Source organism: Mirounga leonina, unplaced genomic scaffold (genome assembly GCF_011800145.1).
Source record: "Mirounga leonina isolate KUSES-001 unplaced genomic scaffold, KU_Mleo_1.0 Mir_128, whole genome shotgun sequence".
Classification (NCBI taxonomy): domain Eukaryota; kingdom Metazoa; phylum Chordata; class Mammalia; order Carnivora; family Phocidae; genus Mirounga; species Mirounga leonina.
The window spans coordinates 21,001,720-21,024,901 of NW_023270320.1; the positions used below are offsets into that span (position 1 = coordinate 21,001,720).

The window sequence follows — 23,182 nt, forward strand, 5'->3', positions numbered from 1 at the left end:
AGTTCACCCCAACCTTAAAGGTTACCCCTAACCTTTAAGGGTAGATGGGGACCTACCCTTAGGAAGCTGAGAACTTTAGTTGTTTTTCCATTAGTCATGACAGATGTGAGATATTCTCATTCATTTTTGTATTGTGAGTCATTGGCACTGGTTTGGCAAACTAAAGACCAAAGTGAGAGAATAGAAAATTGTAAGCAAGTGACAGTGGACTGGACATTGATTATTTGAAATCGTTAATGTAAAAGTTACATTTTAAGGGGTGCCTGTGTGGCTCAGTTGGTTAAGCATCTGACTTGGTTTTGGCTCAGGTTGTGAGATCAAGCCCTGCGTCAGGCTCTGCTCAGTGCAGAGTCTGCCTGAGATTCTCTCCCTCTTCCTCCACTCCTCCCCTCACTTAACGTGTTTTCTCTCTCTCTCTCAAATAAATAAAATCTTTAAAAAAAGTTACATTCTATGAAAAATTATCTAGTATCAAGAGTTCCCATATCTGATGGTGTGTTTTTGATCTTTTTCGTATTCTGTATAAAGCTGTTCTTTAATAGCTCAGTATCTGGTCAAGATAAGAAAAGGCAACTTAACATGAGTCATTAGTGGGTAATTGGCAGCTCAGATTATAAATGTACTTTTTTGTTGTTTTAGTACTTCGTTTCCTGTCATTGGTAGAGGACGAGCTTCAGTGTTCTCTAAAAATCATGTACTCAATCTACTGCTCTAATTTTTATGTCATGTAAATTTTACAGAATAGTGGTATTTAAGCTTTGAATTGGATAATGCCTTTAGATTTCAAGATTATTTTAATGATGCTTTTTAGGATGATGACGCAGCAGATCATGGAGTTATCTCTACCAATACTTCAAATTTGGATGATTTCTACCCAGCAGAAGAAGACAACAAACAAAATGCAAATAATACTAGAGGAAATGCCAATAAAACACAGAAAGATGCTGGAATAAATGAGAAGGCAAGGTATGTTAAGCTCATGAGCTTCATTTAATAAAAATTTAGTGCTTATTTTAGAGAAGGTACTTACTTGACTAGGTTCTATATTAGGTCATGCTTAATGCTATCAGATTTATTGGAGTCTGCAAATGTCAATTTAATTATAGAGAGAAATTTTATGAGGCTAAACTACAGCAGCAACAGAGAGAACTCAAACAATTGCAGGAAGAAAGAAAGAAACTGATTGAGATTCAAGAGAAAATTCAAGCATTGCAGAAGGCATGTCCTGACTTACAGGTAATTAGGAACTTTCTTTCCGTTTGTATGAAAAAAGATGTTTAAAACCTAATGTGATTGGAAAGTACTCTTACCTTTTGTAGTACTGAGGTGACACATTCATATCAATATTAGGATTAATAAAACGGATGAACTAATGAAACGGGTTAGGGATGTACATTTACACTATGAAAGATAGCACATAGGAATTGACTCTGATTACTTCTGTTTTTTCACCTGTTGGGCTAGCTACTTTAGATTCAGAACATGAATGTTCATAACTATTAAAATATTCTGGTTTCAGCTTTGCCTTTAAGGGAATAGCATTTCCATCTTTTATTGGCCTAAAATTACATAATAAAGCCCTTAAACCATCATGAATTACCTAAAGAAATTAAGTAAAATATTTGTAGTTTGCTTATTAAGTAGTACCCTTTGGGACTGAACAGAGAATGAGTAATCTTTGACCATATCAGGTAATCAGGAGTAGGAGTAAAGTTAACACAGAGAGCAAACACCCAATTCTTTTTGAGATTTTTCTTAAAATATTTTATTCCTCGGGTTTTGTTTTCAAAGAAAGGGAAACACATCAAATGATGTTTCTCCGTAACAGTTTTTTTTTTTTTTCCCCCTAGACTTTTAACCTTTTCTACTTTGTCTAATCCTTTTCCCTTCTCCCTAGTCTGATGTCCGGAAGAATATATACGAGAGTTGGGTTGAGGATATGAAATTTTCCACAGTAGCATTTTATCCCTCTTGTCTCTTTTGTTCTTGAGGCTTGGCTGCTCCTCATCCACTTTACTCTGTGTTTTCATCTTTGTTTTCTTATGTCAGGCTTTCTTTGGATCATAATGGCAATTGAGGTCTGATAATAACAAATTAAATATGGTACTAGAGCCCCCAGAGAAATGGTAAAATAACTGCTTTTATGAAATTAACATAATTCTCTAATTCCTCATATGGTTTTTACTAATCCTTTTTTAGCTGTCAGCCACTAGTGCGGGTAATTTTCCCACAAAAAAATATATCCCAGCTGTTACTTCAACCCCAGCTGTTAATGGAAATGAAACCAGTACAAGCAAATCTGGTTTTGAGCCTGAAGATTCTTCAGTAGTAGATAACGAGGTATTATATATTGTACCTGTTGTTCCCAAGTCTTATGTCACATCTTAAGGAAAACTGAATATCTGTGAAACATGTTTTTGAATGCAGTCTGTTTTGTGTCTTTTAGTTGGGAGGAAATAATTTTTTCAAAAAGTAATTAATTTGGGATCTTTTCAAAATCATTTCAAAATTATTAGGAAATATTTGGCAGAATTGTATTTAAGAAATAGTTGCAGTGAACAGCAGTCATTTCAGTTAGAAAGACCTGTTCTTTGGCCTTTTATTTATATGTGATTTGTAGAAAACATTATACCTTTCTCTAAATATTTGGCCACTGCTTTCATTTAAGTATTAATGCCTAATTTTTTCTTATTTATCACGAAAATGCTATTTTCACCATGGGATATCTTGGTGTAAAATGGATAGAGTGAGAATAGAAGTCTTTGTATTTTAGTCTTTAAGGCTAAAACAAATCCAGATATTTATACTAACTCGACTCCGACTTTTAAAATAATAGCTGTGGTCAGAAATGCGAAGACATGAGATGTTAAGGGAAGAGCTACGACAGAGGAGAAAGCAGCTTGAAGCGCTGATGGCGGAACATCAGAGGAGGCAGGGTCTAGCTGAAACTACATCGCCCGTGGCCGTGTCATTGAGAAGTGATGGATCTGAGAACCTGTGTACGCCTCAACAGAGTAGAACAGAAAAGTAAGAGAGGTGTTTACATTTTTTTTTTTAACGTCACCTACCTAAGGCATGTAGAGTGGGCAGCTTCATTTCCCCTCTCAGCTCAAATCTGCTGTTTCACTGAGGCTGCTGTTAAATCATCACCTTCGTGGTTCAGTTTAACTAAATCCAGCTATTTTCTGTTGTAACTTCTCAAGGCACTTGATCAAATGGTGATACAGATTTTCTTGAGTGTATAAGCCTTATGTCCTTAGTTAAGTTTTAAGCTTATAAAAGTGAAAATGCTTGTTACTTTGTAGTACTTACATACCAGGCCAGAAAGAAGCACATTTTTACTTAAATGAGGAATCCCCTATTTGTAAATTTCCTAAGGATTAGGAAATTTAGTTTTGGGGTGCCTGGGTGGCTCAGTCAGTTAAGCATCCGACTCTTGATATCAGTTCAGGTAATGATCTCAGGGTTGTGAAATTGAGCCCCGCATCGGGCTCCACGCTGAGCATGGAGCCTGCTTAAGATTCTCTCTCCCTCTGCCTCTGCCCTTCCAACTCCCACACCCCCCTTGCATGCTTGCTCTCTTTCTCTCAAAAATCAAAAAATAAAAATAAAGTAATAAAGTAATGCTTTAAAAAAATTTAGTTTTTAGGATTTACATTTGAAATTTCCATATTTAGGATATTTCTAAAAAATTGGCCATCTGTAATGTCAGTTAATTATCTGTATGGGAGTATTCAGAGCTAATATTTTGAAATTCAAATTTGTTGTGACCTTACTTTTTGATATCCTCAGATGGCATTTATGGAACATTGCACCAAACTTCTCTTCCTCATAGAAGAACTTGTTCTGCTTTGAAGTCCCAAATGCACTTTATTTATCAAATTATATTTATAGTATTTTTTTCTGTTCTGAGTACCACACATCTGAACTTTAGAAAAGTTCTTTGGGTATTTTTGATGGTAAGCATCTAGGTTTGGGAACCATGGATCTAGAATTGGGCTTTCCAGTGCGGTAGCTGTTACATTACCTATATGTACCTATTTAAATTAAATAAAATTAATAACTCATTTTCTCAGTCACACCAGCCACATTTTAAGTGCTCATTAGCCATGTGTACCTAGTGGTTACTGTGTTGGATACACATGTATAGATCATTACTACTATTGCAGAAAGTTCTTTTGGACAGCTCTGATCTAGAAAACTGTTGCTCAAGGTAAAGTTAAAAACTGAGGGAGTTTAGTTTAGGAAAAAAGTTCTAGGAGATACAATTACTATTTTAATTTATTTGAAGAATTGTTTTGTGGAAGGCAGAATAAACATATTCCACATATCAGCAGTGGAATTCAGTGAAATTTTATAAGCAGGCAAACATGTTTCATATGCATACATATGTACATGGTACAATGTCTGGCACATAGTAGATGGTAAAGTATTTAGCTGATCTCCAAAATGATCTCTTATTTTTTGTCTCTTAATCTCTAGAACAATGGCAACTTGGGGAGGTTCTACTCAGTGTGCACTGGATGAAGAAGGAGATGAAGATGGTTACCTTTCTGAAGGAGTTGTTCGGACGGATGAAGAGGAGGAGGAAGAAGAGCAAGATGCCAGTTCTAATGATAACTTTTCTATGTATCCTCCTAACAGTGCGAATCATAACTCTTACAACGTAAAAGAAACTAAGAATAGGTTAGTTTCACTGTGTTAACTTTTTGTTTGATTCTTGAAGTCTCAGGTCTTTGTGACACTAAGCACTTCTCTGATTCTCCGAACCAACTGGGTGTCATCATTTAATTCAGTTCTGACACTCACTACTTGGAATTAGGGCAGATGCCACAAGTAAAGGGCTCAGTCCCACAAGATTGCCCTCACTTCAGATGCCAGTTGCAAGTCCCAAGTCTCCATGTGCTCACACTTCTGTCTGACTTTGCTAAAAATTTGGGGGTTCCCACAAGCCCTCCTCAGGTTTCATAATTTGTTGGAACAACTCATGAACTCTACCTGTTATAAAGGATGCACCTCAGCAACGGCCAGATGGAAGAGATGGATAGGGCAAGGGATGGGTTGGGGAAGCGGTGCAGAGCTTCCATGTTCTCTCTGGGTGTGCCACCCTCCCAGCACTTCAGTGTGTTCACCAACCCAGAAGCTCTCCTAAGCAGCTTGGTAAGGAGTTTTTGTGGAAGTTTCATTCCCTAGGCACAACTGATTAAATCATTGGCCATTGACATTAAACTCACTCTAGCCCCTCCCCCTCTTGAAGTTGGAGGTGGGGCTGAAAGTTCCAGCCCTATAAACACCTGGTTGATTTTTTTTTTTAGTGACCAGTCCCCCTCCATGAAGCTGTCTAGGGCTTCCAAGAGTCATTAGCATAAACTTAGCTATGGTTGAAAGGTGTCCATTATGAATAACAAAAGATACTTCTAGGTCTCAGGAGATGCCGAGAGTTTTGCGAGCTCTGTGCTGGGAACTTGGGACAAAGACCAAATGTATTTTTTATTGTATCATAAGAGTTTTGTCAAGATAGATCCCAACTAGACTGAATCAGGATTCATAAGCTTTGATCTTGGCTTCTGTTGTAGGGAATTAAGCAAAACTGAAAATCATAGGTATTGAAAAAGACGTAGCAACAGAATATTCATTACATTGTTATTTCTAACAGTGAAAAATGTTTCATGAATAGAAGATGGTTAAGTAGTTCCACTTGATGATAGAATGTCATGTGGCTAAGTTTAAAGCATGGAGAATGGAAAAATGCTTGTGATAGAATATATTTTCATTTTCTAGAATAGAGAATTACATGGATACTTCTGTGTAAGACATAAGTAAAAAAAAAAGAGGGGGAAAAATTAAAAATGATAATTACACAAGGCTAGAAATCTGGAATTCCCTCCCCCCACCATCTCCACCTCATTTCCATACTTTTGAAGTCCTTTGAACTTAAACTTTGATGTTAAGAAGATACTGGTCTATGAACCATGGTATCAGGATTTATTGCCAGATTTTAAAAACCAAGTAATTACATACGATGACCTGATGCTTTAAATCCGTGTTAGGTGGAAGAACAATCGGCCTTTTTCAGCAGATGGAAATTACCGTCCTTTAGCCAAGACAAGACAGCAGAATATCAGCATGCAGCGTCAGGAGAACCTTCGTTGGGTGTCAGAACTCTCTTATGTAGAGGAGAAAGAACAATGGCAAGAACAAATTAATCAGCTAAAGAAACAACTTGATTTCAGTGTCAACATTTGTCAGACTTTGATGCAAGACCAGCAGGTAAAGTTTACTGAGAAAGTACATTTTTTATATCTTGTTTTTGAAGCAGTGCATGTTTTTCTCAAGTCACCAGTAGCTATTATGACAATGTGTCTTTCCGTAGACGCTCTCTTGTCTGCTGCAAACTCTTCTTACGGGTCCTTACAGTGTTATGCCGAGCAATGTTGCATCGCCTCAAGTACACTTGATAATGCACCAGTTGAACCAGTGCTACACTCAGCTAACCTGGCAACAGAATAATGTGCAAAGGTAATCTGTTTCTTAGAAGCAGTAGAACTGTATAGTAAATGCTAAAACTGAGCATGTGTTTTATAGTTACCTTCTGGGAGAAAAGGACATGAGCGAAATTGAATATTCAAACCCTCTCTATACTCGAAAATTTTATAAACAGTGATTTGCCCGATGTTCCCTTTTAATACTGTAGACTTTAGTTTTTAAAAATTTTCAGTGTTCAACTTCACACTTACATTAGGTGAACTGTATGGTATGGTATGTAAATTGTATCTCGGGAAAGTTCTTAATAACAGAAATGTATGAGTTTCTTATAGTTATGCTTTTTATCTGGTCAAAGTGGTAAGTGCAATTCGTGTTTCAAAGGCCAAGTTATTGAAGTAAGCCTGCAGGACAAGCAGATGTTTGTTGTAGTAAATATCAAAACAGTTCATCTCTTTTGCATGCTCTTGAATCATTTTTTCTGAAAGTACTGCAAACAGAAGGTAATATAACTGATTTGTAAGTTATTGACTTCTTAAATATTTATAGGTTGAAACAAATGCTAAATGAACTTATGCGCCAGCAAAATCACCCAGAAAAACCTGGAAGCAAGGAAAGAGGCAGCAGTGCATCACACCCTTCTTCTCCCAGTTTATTTTGTCCTTTCAGCTTCCCATCACAGCCTGTAAATCTGTTTAACCTACCCGGGTTTACTAATATTTCATCATTTGCACCAGGTAAGTGAAAACTTGAGAGGAAAATAAATAAGTGCAAAATGCTTGAGAATATTGTTTGTCTCTTGCATGGAGTTTAATGGGTCTCTCCTGGAATGGTAGGAGGTGTATGCAGAGAAAGTTACGAACTCTTCTACATTGATTCTTTATGGTGAAAACTTAAGCTTGAAATGGTTGCTAATGAAATTAAGTCAACTACTTATGAAAGATTGCTCAGTCTTACAAACTCTGAATTATCCAGCAGCGGTTTATTCAGGAAGAGGGGACATAACCTCTGCCATGGCTGCTGCACACCAGGCACTGTGCAGTAGGGAGATGTTACTAGACTAAAGCTTAGCTCAGGCTTAGATTTAATTTTCTTTAGCTTTGGCTTATATTCAGACTTTTTTTCCTGCACCCATTATGTCCTGAGACATATAAATGACTGGGATTCAGATGAGTCAAATGAACGCTTAAAGTCATTTGGAGTCTAGTGGGGAAGCTAAGCATGTCAGTAGGTGCTCAGTGCAGTGCCATGGGGGCGGTAGCAGTGGTACAACTGAGATGAGTGGCCTTTCCTTAGGGCAAGAGATTGTCAGCAAGTCTCCCCCCCCCCCCCCCTGAAAGCATGTTATTTAAATAATGAACAGAATTTATTTCCAGGGATATTAGAGGAGAAAGGACTTCCTAATCAATCAATGGGACCACTTAGAGTTACAAAGCAATGAAACAGTTTATCACGTAGGGAATTTAGAGGTCATTAAGTATGGCTAGTGATCAGGGCCTTAGCAGGGGAAGAGTAATTGATATGGCCGGAGAGCAGCAGAGACCTTTTGTGCAGTGCAAAGAAGCTTAGACTTTCTTTGCCTTCTACAGGGGCCATTGAAGGATTTTGAGCAGGGGGATAGCATGAGATTTCTATTTTAGGAATATCGCACTATTAATAGTGTTGCAGAGATTCGAGAGAGGAGCTAAGAGTATCGCTGGTGAATAGGAAGCCGAAGGCTGTTGTAGTAATAGCAGAGAAAGAATGACAGCTTGATCTAAGGCATTGGCAGGAGGGGTACAGAACTAGGAGTAATTCAAAAGCCTTTCTAGAGGTAGAATAAATTAGGTGATCAGTTAGATAAGGTGAGTCATGAAAGAGATGGAGTTGAACGTGTTTGTCAGGGAATACAGGAGGAGAAAAAGGGTTGGGAGGGCTGAAAGGCTTTTTGAATATAAGTCAATAAAAATGTATTTTCTTAGGATTATAAAAACAATGGTGGCATTAACAAATTGAACAAGTGTTTTAGTTCTTGAGCACTGATGATTATTGGCAGCACACATTTTTTGAGTAGATTTCTAGGTAACAGATAATATTAAAAATTGCACATGCAGTTCCTTTACGCTAATATGCTTCATGCCTGTGCCAGCCCTGGGCAAAGACTATTCATTCTTCACAAACTAATTTTGTGAAGCCTCTCTCACCCCTTTTCCCCCACCAAGTTGTTAGTCGCCCCTTGCAAATACATCTGACACGACACTGTATGGTAAGAATTTAGTTCTATTCTAGTTTCCCAGTTAAAGTAGAGTGGAAAGAACATAAGCTTTAGAATTGTGCAGATGTGGGATCTGACCTCCTCTTCAATTTACTAGCTGTTTAATCTTTGAGCCAATTTTCTCCCTGGTAAAATTAATATAATACCTATGTCATAGAGTTGTTTTGAACATTACATGAAATAACAGGTAAATAAATAATCCTCATCCTTTCAGAGCTAAAAGTTAGAGGTAATAGTACTTGACATTCATCAAATTACCGGGTACCAGACTCTTGTAGGCATTTACCTGTTATTTTATTTAATCATCAATGCCAAAAACCTAGTGGGCTGAACTGTAAACAGTGATTGAACAAATGAATGTTAGTTTATTTTAACAGTTAACTTGTTTTCGTGGATTTGAGCGGCACATTTAATTAAAACTGTCTTTTAATATCATATTAAGGCCTTTAGGTACTTCTTTGTTGTTGTCTTACCCATTGCTTTTATTTATTAGGTATGAATTTCAGCCCTTTATTTCCTTCTAATTTTGGAGATTTTTCTCAGAATATTTCTACACCCACTGAACAGCAGCAACCATTAGCACAGAATTCTTCAGGGAAAACAGAATATATGGCTTTTCCAAAACCTTTTGAAAGCAGTTCTTCTATTGGAGCAGAAAAACAAAGGTACTCGATTGTGAACATAATCCATTCTTTTCTTAAACGTCACTTTTGTGATTATATCTAATTATATGTAATTTGAAAACACAATTAGGAAGGATGCTTGTTGTTGTTTGGCTTGTTAGCATAGCATTGAGAGTATTAAACAGATACCTTACCAGGTCTCTCTCAGGCATACATCTGCCACTAACCCTGACACAAGAACAGTTCAGTGTTTTGAACAGAGTGGAAGGATAAGACCTGACCCATATAGTGTCTTTTGCCTTGATTTGATATCTGTCCTTCTTAAGTTCACTTTAGGGCGAGAAACTAATATTAACTACTAGGTGATAGTTGTAAAGTAATGGCTCCTTGATTCATAGCTCCTGAATAGAATAAGGTCTTTAGGCCTATTGAAATGTAATGTTGAGCACTGTTCAAGATTATTGATAGATGCTATCAGTCATAGTCAGGATTTCTTTCTCTGTTTTAGTGTTAACGTGTTTTTTTCCTCAGTGTTATTATTTTTTAATATGATGGTCTTCCCAAATGAAATTTTTGACTCAAATAGTGTAAAACACTATTTGGATTGAGTCAGGTCAATCATTCTCTGTTTTTATAGCTAAATAAATAATATTCTTAATGATTGTGTTAATCCAGAAAATGATTTTGATAGCCAGCTGGGTAAAACTATAGTCTTTTTATTGTTACTGTTATTTACTTCAGAAAAAAATTTTTAGAAGGATGAAAAATTAGAGGTCAGTTCAGCCTAGTACTTCTTCTGTAAGAGGTATCTCTTTGATTTTGTCTTTTGTAAGCCCTTTACAAATATAAGATTCACATTACTTTTCTCTTTAGTTGTGTGATTGGGCATGTCTTGGAGCACTTAAATAATCATTTTGGCACTATTTAATTATTAAATCATGGATTTTTTTTTTTTTCCTTGATTAAACAAAACCTAAGAATTCAACTTTGTATTTGACTCCAGGAATCCTATGGTTGACCTCCCAGACTTTTATTTTACTTTATTTTATTTTGTCTTATCTTATTTATTTATTTATTTTGTAAGAATCATTTTAGGGGCACCTGGATGGCTCGTTCAGTTGAGTGTCCAACTCTTGATTTTGGCTTGGGTCATGATCTCATGGTGGTGAGATCAGGCAGGCCTCAAGTTGGGCTCTGTGCTGACTCTGCTTGAGATTCTTTCTCTCCCTCTCTCTCTGCCCCTCCCCCCTTCTCTAAAATATATAAATAAATGGAATCTTTTTTTTTTCCCCCAAAAAAGAATCATTTTAGCTCTCAGGCTGTACAGAAATAGATAGCAGGCTGAATTTGGCCTGCAGACTATAGGTTTGCTAATCTTGTCTTAATTTGAACCCTGTAGGTCACGGTCTACTAAATCATGTTCTTCAGAACACTATTGTTCATGTCTGGTTCTGTGATAAAAATTTTGGACATCTTGCTCACTATGTTCCCTTCTAAGACATTTGTATAGTACATTAGCATGTTTAACGTTTTGAGAAATCTTGCAGACCTGTTTAACTTTATTGTTTCCCAAACTTAGATGATCAGTAAATACCTATTAACATATTAAAGGATGTCAGTGTTTAGCAGATAAAATTTGGAAAATGACACCAGACCACCACAACTAAACTCTACTTAATGTGTGGAGGAATAAATTACGAGTTGCATGGACGATTGTTTTCACCAAATTCCAGTTCTGTTTGAACTGCTTTAAGTGACATAGATTTGTGTATATTCCCAAACCATCTGCAACATACAACTCTTTCTCAGCTATCCCTCCAAGTGTTTTGTTTTTTCCTTGTATGTCCCATCCTTTTTTTGAATTTTTCTTTCCCACTCTTTGTCATCATGAGTGCTAGATCTTTTGTTTGCAACTTTTGCCAGTGAAAATGGTTTAGTGAGAAGGGTCTGATTAAAGTTTAAAGGGGCCCCTGCGTGGCTCAGTTGGTTAAGCATCTGACTCTTGATTTTGGCTCAGGTCATGATCTCAGGGTTGTGAGATTGAGCCCCATTTCAGGCTCCATGCTGGGTGTGGAACCTGCTTAAGATTCTTTCTCTGGGGTGTCTGAGTGGCTCAGTCAGTTAAGCGTCAGACTTCAGTTCAGGTCATGACCTCAGGGTCCTGAGATTGAGTCCTGTGTCCAGCTCCACGCTCAGCGGGGAGCCTGCTTGTCCACTCTGTCTCTTCCCTCATTTGTACTCTCTCTCTCTCAAATAAATAAAATCTTAAAAAAAAAAAAAGGTTCTCTCTCTCCCTCTCTCTCTCTCTCAAAAAAGTTTAAAGTAATTAAGTACATTAGGCTATATAATATTTACATATTTGATGTATATTTCTGTGGAAGTGTTTTTATAGCCTGTTGATATTTTTATTTGCCTAAATCTGTTAACTATATCTGCAGTTTTCCAGTAAGCCTAGAACTCTTATCGTCATATCTATAAAAATTTATTTTCATTGGTAAGGAATCAAAAACAGCCCGAAGAGGAGGTGGAAAACAGTAGGACACCGTGGTTATATGACCAAGAAGGTGACGTAGAAAAACCATTTACCAAGACTGGATTTCCAGTGTCTGTAGAGAAAATTGCAAATAGTAATCGCAAAAATCAATTAGATACTAGCCGGAGAAGACACCAGTTTGATGAAGAGTCATTAGAAAGCTTTAGTAGTATGCCTGATCCAATGGATCCAACAACAGTAACCAAAACATTCAAGACAAGGAAAGCATCTGCACAGGCCAGCCTGGCATCTAAAGATAAAACTCCTAAATCAAAGAGTAAGAAAAGGCATTCTACTCAGCTGAAAAGCAGAGTTAAAAATACTGGTAAGTGTTAAACTTTGTTGAATATTGATCAGTGTAAATGTTGGTAACTTTATTCTGGCATGTTGACATACTTCATTTCTTTGTGGCTAAATGGATAAGCACTGTTCTAGACCTAGTTGAATAAAGTTATTTTTATTTTTAGTCACCTTTATAGTTTTTTTTAAAACAAAATTTATCAAATAGGGTTTAGTGTTGTAGATATTTTAAGACATTTATTCTTTTTGTGGTTCTTAAAACTTCTTATATTTCCTGTGTGTGTGGTTACTATGAGCTTAGAAGATGTTTTCCAAATCTTATAGGTTACTAAAAATTGCCAGTGTCCAATTTTTACTGTTATTCTTTCTTAATATTACATCTAATCTTAACATCCAACACTTCTGTTATGACTTCTGGTACATCCTTGGTTGATTCATTCAAAGAAATTTGGGTCTGTAACTACATTGCAGTCTTTGAATATCATAGATGAAATCACTTTTAAAACAAGTTTGCTCTTAGTCCTTAAGGAAATTAACTTTAGTTAATAAGGTGGAACATTAACCCATTGAATTTTTTATTGAATCTTGTCATTGGATATCCTATCGAAGTTCTTTTTATAGTGTTAACTGCATGCCATTAAAAAAAAAAAAAGATGTTCTTTGAATTTTGAAGAATTTACTCAAGTCTAATGCTAGGTAAAAATAGTTTTATTAACTAGAATCTAGAATATTAGAATTAAAGGATGCTCCTTCAAGTTTGCAAGGGATGGTTTTCGGCTATGGCTTTGAGGGATTGTTCTGGGTTCAAGGAGATTGTACTTGGTGCTTAAGGACAAAGTATTTAAGATTTATAATCAGGAAAGTTTGAAAAATCACCACACACCAGCTAACTCTCTCTGGGAAGCTCCCAATATATGCAAGGATATGAAGGTCCTAGGAAACCCTATGGTAAAAAAATCGACTTGTAAACATTTGCAGCATTCATCTTAGCCATTTTTGGTTAATGAAACACTTGAAAAATCTGATGAAAACTGTGGATGTAAGAAAGAATACCTGCTCCTTTATTTCGTTTCAGTTCTTCATATATCCTTCATGTCTTTGCCTACTGCTGCTCTCATCTGAAGAATCTGATTTGATGGTGAAACAAGCAAATTTGAAAAGGGATGATAGTTTTCTCAGCACACACGTTATCATCTTTGAAAATACTCGATCATTTATATAGGTTTGGGAGGAGCTGATATTATGTAGCAAATTAGTGATTCAAATGACTGAAAATCCAACTACTCTGCTTTCTCCAAGATTCCTCTTGGTGCCACCAGGGAACATTTAAGTACATAATGAACCATGGCCATGTTTAGAGAGTGGCCCCTTGGGTAGCTCATCAGACTTCTTCTCTATTACCTTGTCCCTACAGAAATGCTTTTTGTCATATGAATAAATGAAGAAACACTAACACTTATTATCTGTCATTTTCTCATTCAGCCAGTTGAGTGTGCTAGGGTGGTGCTTCTTAAACTTTAATGTTTCTCCTTGGGAATCTTGTTTAAAGGCAGATTGATTCTGTCTGGGTAGGGACCCAAAGGTCTGTATTTCTAACAGGTTTCCATGTCTCGTTGATCTTGGTTTGTGGATTTCACTTTAAGTAGCAGGGTCTTAGGGAACTCTTAAGCCAACTAATGGCTGTTAACTACCTAAACCTAGAAATAATTGGTATATTTAATTTTGAAACCCCTTTATTCTGAGGAATTATGATTCTGTATATACAGTTCCGCTCTTTTGATTCAGGGCAAAGATTGACATTCTGATCTATGTGCTCTCTTCTGAGTGTAAAAATACCTACCAGAAACATAATACACATTTATTTGTTCGACAGGCATTCGAGACCATCTGTCAGTGAGAGCCCTACTTTAATACACACACACACAAATCAAAGACTTGGTAGCAGAATCTAATAGATGCAGAGTCAAACTAATATGTAGCAAAATCAAATTAGTCAGCTAAACCCTTGCTATCCAAAGTGTGAACCATGGACAAACAGCATTAGCATCCTTTGGGAATTTATTAAAAATGCACTCTTGGGTCCCACCTTCCACCACTGAGCTAGTCCAGTGCTATTTTATGGGGTAGGACTAGCCATGATTTCTTAGAAAGTAGAATATTTGCTTGTCTTAAATGTAGGTGGATGGAGAGAATGTTGGAAGGCATTCCAAACTGTAGTAACAATGAAAAGAAGTTTAGAGGCAGGAAAAGAAGATGAGAACAGCTGGGGAAGGCAATAGGATATGATACATAGACCAGCATGGTGGGACTTGTTTCTGTCCTAAGAGACGCAGCACAGCCAGTTACGCTGTCCCAGATTTACTAGACTGAACTGTTCGTATATGTTTTTGCACTTGGGGACAGTTTTCAGAGGTGGCATGCTAAATCTTCATTTAACTTTGTTTCTAGTGATGGTAATTTTAATCTTTAGATTGTATTTTAATCTTTAGAAGGTCTTTATATGTACATATACATTAAAGGTAAATTATCAGTGCATGTGAAGTAAGGTTTTACAAAGTATGTGATAGTGATAATCATTTTTTAAACTTTCATTCCAATTCAGACTTTCTGAGTTGAGCATGTTTCCTTGCCTTTCTGTGTGCTTCAGGTATCAGACCTCTAATTTGGCTACATTCTACCAGGTCTGTTTCTTTTTTTGTTATTATTAGAGAGCAGTGGGATCATATAATCTAGATCCTCCTCATTCTTTTCTTAGAAAATTGGATAGAACTGTTAATGTACTGTAACCATCCCGGAGTCTTGTCATTTCTATTCTCTTCCCTTTCCTCTTGTTTACGAATGAAGATTGAGATGAAATGGATGTCAAGCGTTAGGAAGGGCAAGGCCTGACAGATGTGGCCAGGAAAGAAACAATCCTTTTTAGATTCAGAGAGATGATTATTTACATAGGCGGAGAAAGTAAGAGTAGCTGGGAGTCCCAGCTCCCTGTGTTCTTTGTTCCACAGGCCACCAGGGGAACACTGCAACACAAGAGGCCAGGTGACACTTACAGCATGAGTGTTGGGACCCCTGTTGTGGAGGGGCTGGTGCTATGCTGCTCCTACAGACCACTTTATAGTCTGGAGGTGTGCCCTCAGAGGGTGAGAAGGAGAGGTCCCCGAGGTCTCCTCTTTCATCAGAACCCAGGAGGAGATAAGAACCTCTTCAGGACAGCTTTACAGGAGGAGGGGGAGGCGGGTGAACAATGGCTACATAGCAGTTCCTCACAGACCTCCCATGTCCTTGTGTTCTGTGTGCCAGGAGGAGGATCATCAGGCCTTCTGTCAAGACTTAGACTCAGCTGCAGTTCAGTCCTTACCTTTGTGGCCTGTGTGGATATATGCAAGGTCTCCAGGGTGCCACCAGAGGTCACAGCTGAGCCGTGTCCCAAAAGTGGAGACACAACTAGAAGTACTATTTTTTCTACATGTCCTGCCACCGTACTGAGAAAAACAGATTGTGCGCCAGGCAGAGAGTGATGAGGGGGATAGGAGGTCACGCCCTTACGCTAATGATCATCATGTGGTGGTGGTGGTGGTATACTAGCTGGCCTAGCCAGTGGAACTCAGAGGTATCGTTACCCTTCATGAATTCTGTTTTATCTATTACTTTTGGCAGTTGTATACCCTTATTGCTGGGCCTGTTTATGTGAAAGTCAAAAATAACCCAAGAGGGCTCTTTTTCCAGTAAGTTTCATGCAGAATGGATCCCAGTGGCTAGACTTTAGTCTGAGAGACCGATAAAGAAATCAGGAACCCAGGTAGAGATGATAAAGTCCCAACTTGATTGATGGCCTTAAAAAGAGAAGGTTAACTCCAGGTTGGATATTACAGAGAATGAATTGACAGTGTATTGGGAACCTACTTGTTATTAGCAGAGCAGCTGTTGTGGTCTGGAGAATGTAAGTAGGAAGGCTTTAGGTTCTGTTGGCTCATTAAGTGAATGTCAGGGGCAAAGATCAGAGTTCTACAGTTCTTGGAGAAAACTTGGTTGGAGGACCAACATCCATGCACCTCTTGACACCTCCCTTCCTTCCAAGAATAGCAGTTTTTTGTCACTTCAAGGTACTAATGGGAAAGGGTGTCACTGAACGAGTAGGTGGCATCCTCCCTACCTTGCATCTGGGAGAGCATTTGGCCTTTGCAGCTGAGGAGACTGAAAAGAGAAGCAGCTTCTTACTGTCTCGATGGGAGACTGACAACTTGCTAGCGAAAACATTGCTTCACCATAGGATGAGACTTCAGAGTACTGTCAGCATGCAGTGAAGCTACCCAGCAATTGGGTCCAGCCTTAAGGGTAGATATGAGTCCTGACTAGCCCAGTGAATGTAAAAATGCATGTAAAAGGGACCAGCAGTCAGAGAGGAGACAAGAAGCAGAACACTAGAACGGTAAAATCGAGTAAAAGCTATTATTGAAGGAAATACACGCTTGAACAAAATCATAACACTTAGGCAGATTGAGTTGTAGAACTAGAAAAAATGATTTTCACATTTATTGTTAGACTGTTCAGAAAAGAGGATGACTGGTAGTAAGTCCCAGACTACTGACCTAGAAAATTGAGGGGAAGAATTACGCCATTGTACAGAACAGAAAGTACTAAGATAAAATCAAGAAGAAAATGATTAGAGGCTTAATGACAAATCTTGGAGATACGATATATAGGGAATACTAAAGGAAGAAGAAACAGGTAGAAAGGCACTAATTAAATAAATAATAATAAAGGGGAATCTTTAATGAAGAAAGACTGGAGACTGCAGATCAAAACAGCTAACTTGTCCGGCCAGGAGGCAAGGGAGAAAAGTATACACATACCCCTGTGTATATTCTAATAAAATTCCTTAATTCCAAGGAAAAAGTAAAAATCTAATAAGCTTCCAGACTGCAAGAACAAGTTACATACAATGAGAAAGAACCAAACTGACATCAGACAACACAAGAAGTAGAAGAAAGTGAAATAATGTCCATACACAGACAAAAAATAGTACTGCAGCTCAAGAATCCTATATTCAAACTAGAGCCTTCACTTGTCAAGCATCATATCTGAGGAAAACAACAGAAACAACATATGAAACAGATTAGACACCTTTATAGGGAAAGGTGAAAGGGAGAGAGAACAGTTAAAGAAAACAATAGATAAATCTCAGTTACTAACATAAATTCAAAAGTAAGATATTAGCCAATTTAATCTGCCAATATATCAAAAAGAATATCAGACTGTTGTCAGTAGGGTTTATTACAGAAATGTAACCATGGTTCGTTATCAGGAAGTCTGTCAACATAATTTTCAGGTCAGTAAATTGAAGGACAGAAGTCATATAACCTTAGTGGTAGATGAGATAAAATTTGAAGTCATTCCTAATAAAAATTGTAAGTAAAATGCACCAAAGAAGGCAATTATTTAATATTTAATATAATGAAAGCAGTTAGCTAATGCCAGTCACAAACAACATTGTAAATGAAAATACTCCAAATATAATCTGTATCAAAATTAGAAATTAAACAGGGGTTCCCTCTCTACCAGCATCATTATCTAGCATTGTTTGGAAAACACTATGACAAGAAATTAAATAATTGGCATAAATACTGAAAAAGGAGGGAAATATTTTAATTTTTTCTGAGAGAGCCCAGGAAACACTGGAAAATAGCTACTAAAGTAAATTAGTAAAGCAGCTGGTTATGAAATAAGTATGCAAATATTTTTCTCTATCATAGTAACACTCAGTAGAATGGAAGCGGGGGGAAATAGTCTTCCCATAGTAGTATCCAAAGCTATTGGGGGGGGGGGAAATCCTTAGGAATAAATTTAACAAGGAAAGTACTAGATCTATAAAAAATTGTAAATATTTTTGAAGAACACAAACAAGATTGAACAAATGTAAAAAACATAACGATGTTTTTAAAAATTGTGTAAAATTATTAAATACCAGTTCTTGAATTAATAACTGCTTTTAATGTGATTCCATTTTGAATCCATGTGGACTATTTTTAAAATTTGAAAAAAAAAAAAGCTTATATGGAAGGACAAATACCTAAGAATAGCCAGGAAGCTGCCTACATAGGACTTGCCTTACCAGATGTTTAAGCATTCTGTAAAACTTCTATGGCTAAAAGAATGAAGATGGCATTGGAATAGATAAATTAAACAGATAGAATGCCCAGAAATAAACCTCAGTAAATATGGAGACTTAATATATTGACCAAGGTTGGGCGCCTGGGTGGCTCAGTTGGTTAAGCGACTGCCTTCGGCTCAGGTCATGATCCCGGAGTCCCGGGATCGAGTCCCGCATCGGGCTCCCTGCTCGGCGGGGAGTCTGCTTCTCCCTCTGACCCTCCTCCCTCTCATGTTCTCTGTCTCTCATTCTCTCTCTCACAAATAAATAAAAAATCTTAAAAAAAAAAAAAAATATATATATATATATATATATATATTGACCAAGGTTGCATTTTTTTTCATTGGGAATAGGGTAGGTATAACCAAGTATCCATGTGAAACAAAATAAAGTTGAATTCCAAACTTGTGCCATATAGCAAGGAAAATTTAGTAGAATATGTGGATAACCTATGAGTGGGTAAGACCTTTTAAATCAAGTCCTATTACACACAAGTTAAAAGAAGGCAGACATATCTGACTAATGCCCGTTATTCTCTCTTTTATGGACATTTTATGTAGATTGGATGTGATTCTTTCTTGTATTTCCTAATATTGAAAAATGGTTAACTTGGAGACTGACAAGTAGAGGATTTGGGTCATATAAGGCTTACAGTATAGTTTGAGTTGGGATGTACCCATGAAGGTGGTGTCTAAATTGGACAATGTTACCCCATGCTTCCAAAGGTTATTGCAAGACATTGTATTTACTGTTTTCTATTGATACAGCATTCTAAATTGAGTTACCTGTATTATTGCACTATGGAAATCAATTTCCCTTTCAGTTTGAGTTAGTTGCAACTGATAACAGTTGTCACTTTTTTTACTCAAGGGTATGAAAGTGCCAGTATGTCTAGCACATGTGAACCTTGCAAAAGTAGGAACAGACATTCAGCCCAGACTGAAGAGCCTGTTCAAGCAAAAGTATTCAGCAGAAAGAATCATGAGCAGCTGGAAAAAATAATAAAATATAGTAGGTCTACAGAAATATCTTCAGGTATGTTCTTTTTTGGTTTGCTTTAATCTAAGGACTTCTTCATCTTAGATTTCAAAAGCCATTGGTCTGTCATACTTTTCTGTCATGTGCAAGGTTTTATATAAGTAGAGATTACAGTATACATTCCTTGATATCAAGAAATGTGAACTGGAAATGTTTTTTAATATTGTGATAGTAGCTTTTGACACTTTATGATGAAATTTCAAACAAAAAAGCATAGTCGACATTAATTTGGAGCTGATTTGAAATTCTGAAAATCTTCTCTGAATAAGAATTCGATGTAAAATCCTATCATTCCCTGCTTAAAATCTTTGGCTTTACCATGCTTACAGGGGAGAGTCCAAGTGCCTTAATGTAACATCTGGCCAGCAGAGATTTGGCTCTTTCTTGCATCTCTAGACTCTTTCTCCCTACCCTCTCTGCCTTGAAGTTGCCTCTTTCCATGGCACTGAACTGAAGTTTTCGCATAGCTATCTTGCTGTTTCTCACCTCAGCAGGAGGCCTTTTTGCTCTTTGTAAGCCTTTTTCTCTGCTGGAGTCTTCAACAAAATGTTAATTCTGCAACTCTGAAATTGCATCAAATCGAAGCTCAGATAATTTCCCTTTTCTCCTTTTTCGTTTCTGTTGTAGCCTGTGTAAATCTCTTCTGTTGCCCGTATCACATTATATAGTATTTACTTGTTTAAGTGTCTTTGTCACCTTTTTTGAGTCCCTTAGCAGCAGAAAATACCTTCTCATGTTTGTGCCTTAAATGTTCCCATAGTACTGGGCACGTGGTAGGCACTTACTAAGTGTTAATTGAATGAACGAATGAATGAATGAATGAATGGAGTTGTTTGTGTTTTCCACTGTTTTAACTACTGGTACTTTCCTAATTTATAAAGAGCAAGTACATCTCAAAGAAACATGGGGAGGGAGGCAGTAAATAGGGACCCTCAATTCTCAGGTGTCAATAAAATCCTTGGTGAAAAGTGAGAGTAGCAGCTACCTTTTGTATTATGCTTTACTATTTACAAATTAAACAAATTACTCATCTCATTTGAGCCTCATAATGCTGTGAATTGGATTTATTTCCATTCTGCAGATGAGGAAATGTGGTCAGAGAGTATCCCTGTTTTTTTTCCCCATTGTCATAAAGAGCTAGTAACATAAATTGGTACAGTTTTTCTGGAAGGCTTCAAAAGTCATGGCTTTATCTCAGTAATTGTACTTATCTATGCTAAGGAAACAAAAATGAAAAAAATACTGGGATTTAGTGTTGTCTGAACTGTGATTCCAACTATGTTTAAACAAAAAATCAGAATGAATAAAGACTAGAAGAAAATGCATCAAAATGCTAATAGTGATTTTATCATCTTTAAACTCTTCTATATTTTCTAAACCTTTCATAACAAGTATTTATTGCTTTTGTAATCAGAAAAGAAACATGACATTTGTTTGTATTTTGAACTGACTTCCTCAAGGTCATCTTGCTAAGAAATGGCAGAGTGGAAGTTTTAATCCTGGTCTTCTAAGTCTAGGATCCTTTTGGCAAAACTATCAATTTTCCTGATGTAACCCCAGTATTTTACCAAAATTTTATAATTTTTATCTCCTTTCACTGTCTTTATCAAATAGTGAGATCTTCAAGGAGTAAACAGTTGGTGGGGGTTGGGGAAGGGCACTAAATTGAAAGGCTTATTAATTAATTGGATTATCAAGTTACCTAAATAATGGATAGTTGGTCATAGGACTTCAGACCTTATTACTGTTACTTAGAAAAATACAATGATTGAATTTTGGTGCACTAAAAAATGCTTGCCTTGTGTAAATATACCCTATGGGTATTTACATATTCACTTTCTAAAAAGACTTCTTTTTAGTTTTAATCATTACTCTAAAATTCTCTATAGCATGGACTAGTAGTTTTTGTTACGTGATTACTAGAGAGTAGCATATATGACTGCTAGTATTGAATTTTACAGTCCTCTCCTCGCTTAGGAGTTGTGGGAGGTTCACCTTGATGTGTACGCTTCTACGAGTGAATGGCAGAAGTTTATTATGATAGTCATCATCAGTCACATTAAGTTTATATATAAGTTTATAGCAAATCTTTTGATATTTTCCCTAATAAGATCATTTTTTAAACAAATTATAAAGCATACCTGTGATAACATTTCAGTTCAGGCAAACAATTTTAAAGAAATTTGCTTTTTTTTTTTTTTTTTAAATTCACTTACTCATATTATGGACCCTGTCTTTACTATTCATACACATTTTTTGTTCATCCTTCTGTCTGCCCTTTCCTACAGCACATGCTAGGAGAATACTTCAGCAGTCTAACAGAAATGCATGCAATGAAGCGCCAGGTAACAATCTGCTTAGTTTTGGTGTCCACTTTTTGTTAATTTTTTTCCATTAGTCTTAAATATCCTTAATTTTATTGCTCTGATTATTTTATTTTTTTAGATATAGCTTAGTGTTTATATGTCATTTGGTTTGTAAAAGTGAAAGAGAATTCATATAAAATTCTGAAGGCTTTCATTTGTAGTTTTTACTTGGGTGGTAAGATTAGCTGCTTTTCTTGTTTTCATTTTCAGTTACTGTATGTAACATAACCAACACATTCATAAGGATAATAGAAAATCTTTTTATAATTGTTTGTTTTATTTGAAGTTATTTTGTAATTCTTAAATGCATAAAAGCATTAATATTTTTTGAAACAAAAATAGTTATTTTTTCCTAGCTTTGATTTACAGTGTTAAGTATTGTGTGTAACTTCTGTTGCACTTGCTTATTTTTCATTACTAGTCAACATCTACAAAAAAAAAATAAGCCAGTAAACCATTGAATAAAATCAGTGACGTGCAAAGACCGTGATAAGTAAAAATGCATGGAAAATTACAAAGATTCCAAAATACTGTTTTTGGCTTTACACTAGGTATTTTCTTTAAACATGGTTCTGTGTGATTTAGAGTTATAAATATTCTTGAATGCCTCCTGCACTATACATAAGTGAAAAATAAAAGCTTCTTATGAATCTTTAGGAGAATCTAAAGAAAAAAACAAGGATCTAGCACAGACAAAACTTGAATTATATCTGTGACACGTCCTAAAGAAAAGAACTCTGAAAAATAGGATAAAAATAAAATGGATTCAGAGAAACCTGACTGAGATCAAGGATTTTTGTAGCCTACACTAATGCATTTTAGTAGGAGGAGAAACTGGCAAAAACTTTCCACCTGTCTATTGCAGGGCTGGGGAGGTGGGCAGTAAAGCATGTATTCAGCGTCATTCATTATTTGGGAATAATTTCATCTTTAATGAATTATACATAATTTAGAATGATAATTTTATCACATGTAGAGCTATGACAGGTGTCATTAAATATGCTTTGTTCTTTGAAATAATAAACATTTTCTAATTTAGCTGGTCAAACTATAGTATAAATTGGAAGTTTGCATATTAAATCATATCTTCTTATCTGGGTTTTTCCTTTAAGTAGAGATTTCCTAGAGATAGTTTTGGTTCCTGCTTATAATATCACATTTGAACATTTCTAAACTAGTAAGAAATTTAGTATTTTATTTTATTTTATAGTCATAAATGAGGCAAGATAGGGAAATTGCTTATTTATTACTACACTTGTAGAAATTACGGTTTGAAGATGTTAAGATACAAGATGTAAGTTAGTAGGAAGTTTTTTCATTAGGCCTCATTGCCTTTGCATATTCTTACCCTCTCTTGCAAAAGGTGAATTAAATCTTTATGATCTTTGTATATTTATTTAAAATCACAATATATTAAAACCTTCAACATTTTAA

The 23,182-nt window shown here is 36.3% G+C and overlaps 1 protein-coding gene across 32 annotated transcripts in view; it reads left to right on the plus strand.

Moving 5' to 3' along the window:
- Positions 1-23,182, plus strand: part of PCM1 (pericentriolar material 1) — an 80,890-nt gene that overhangs the window by 33,023 nt on the left and 24,685 nt on the right. For 18 of the 32 annotated variants that reach the window (XM_035004162.1, XM_035004164.1, XM_035004165.1 and 15 more), the window contains 12 exons: positions 812-966; positions 1,107-1,236; positions 2,200-2,340; positions 2,837-3,027; positions 4,483-4,686; positions 6,051-6,270; positions 6,374-6,519; positions 7,033-7,220; positions 9,231-9,402; positions 11,860-12,218; positions 19,215-19,379; positions 21,671-21,727. In XM_035004162.1, coding sequence (XP_034860053.1) covers positions 812-966; positions 1,107-1,236; positions 2,200-2,340; positions 2,837-3,027; positions 4,483-4,686; positions 6,051-6,270; positions 6,374-6,519; positions 7,033-7,220; positions 9,231-9,402; positions 11,860-12,218; positions 19,215-19,379; positions 21,671-21,727 — 2,128 coding nt within the window. The remainder of the gene's footprint in view (positions 1-811; positions 967-1,106; positions 1,237-2,199; positions 2,341-2,836; positions 3,028-4,482; positions 4,687-6,050; positions 6,271-6,373; positions 6,520-7,032; positions 7,221-9,230; positions 9,403-11,859; positions 12,219-19,214; positions 19,380-21,670; positions 21,728-23,182) is intronic. The other 14 variants (XM_035004188.1, XM_035004172.1, XM_035004173.1 and 11 more) reach the window with 4 other exon arrangements.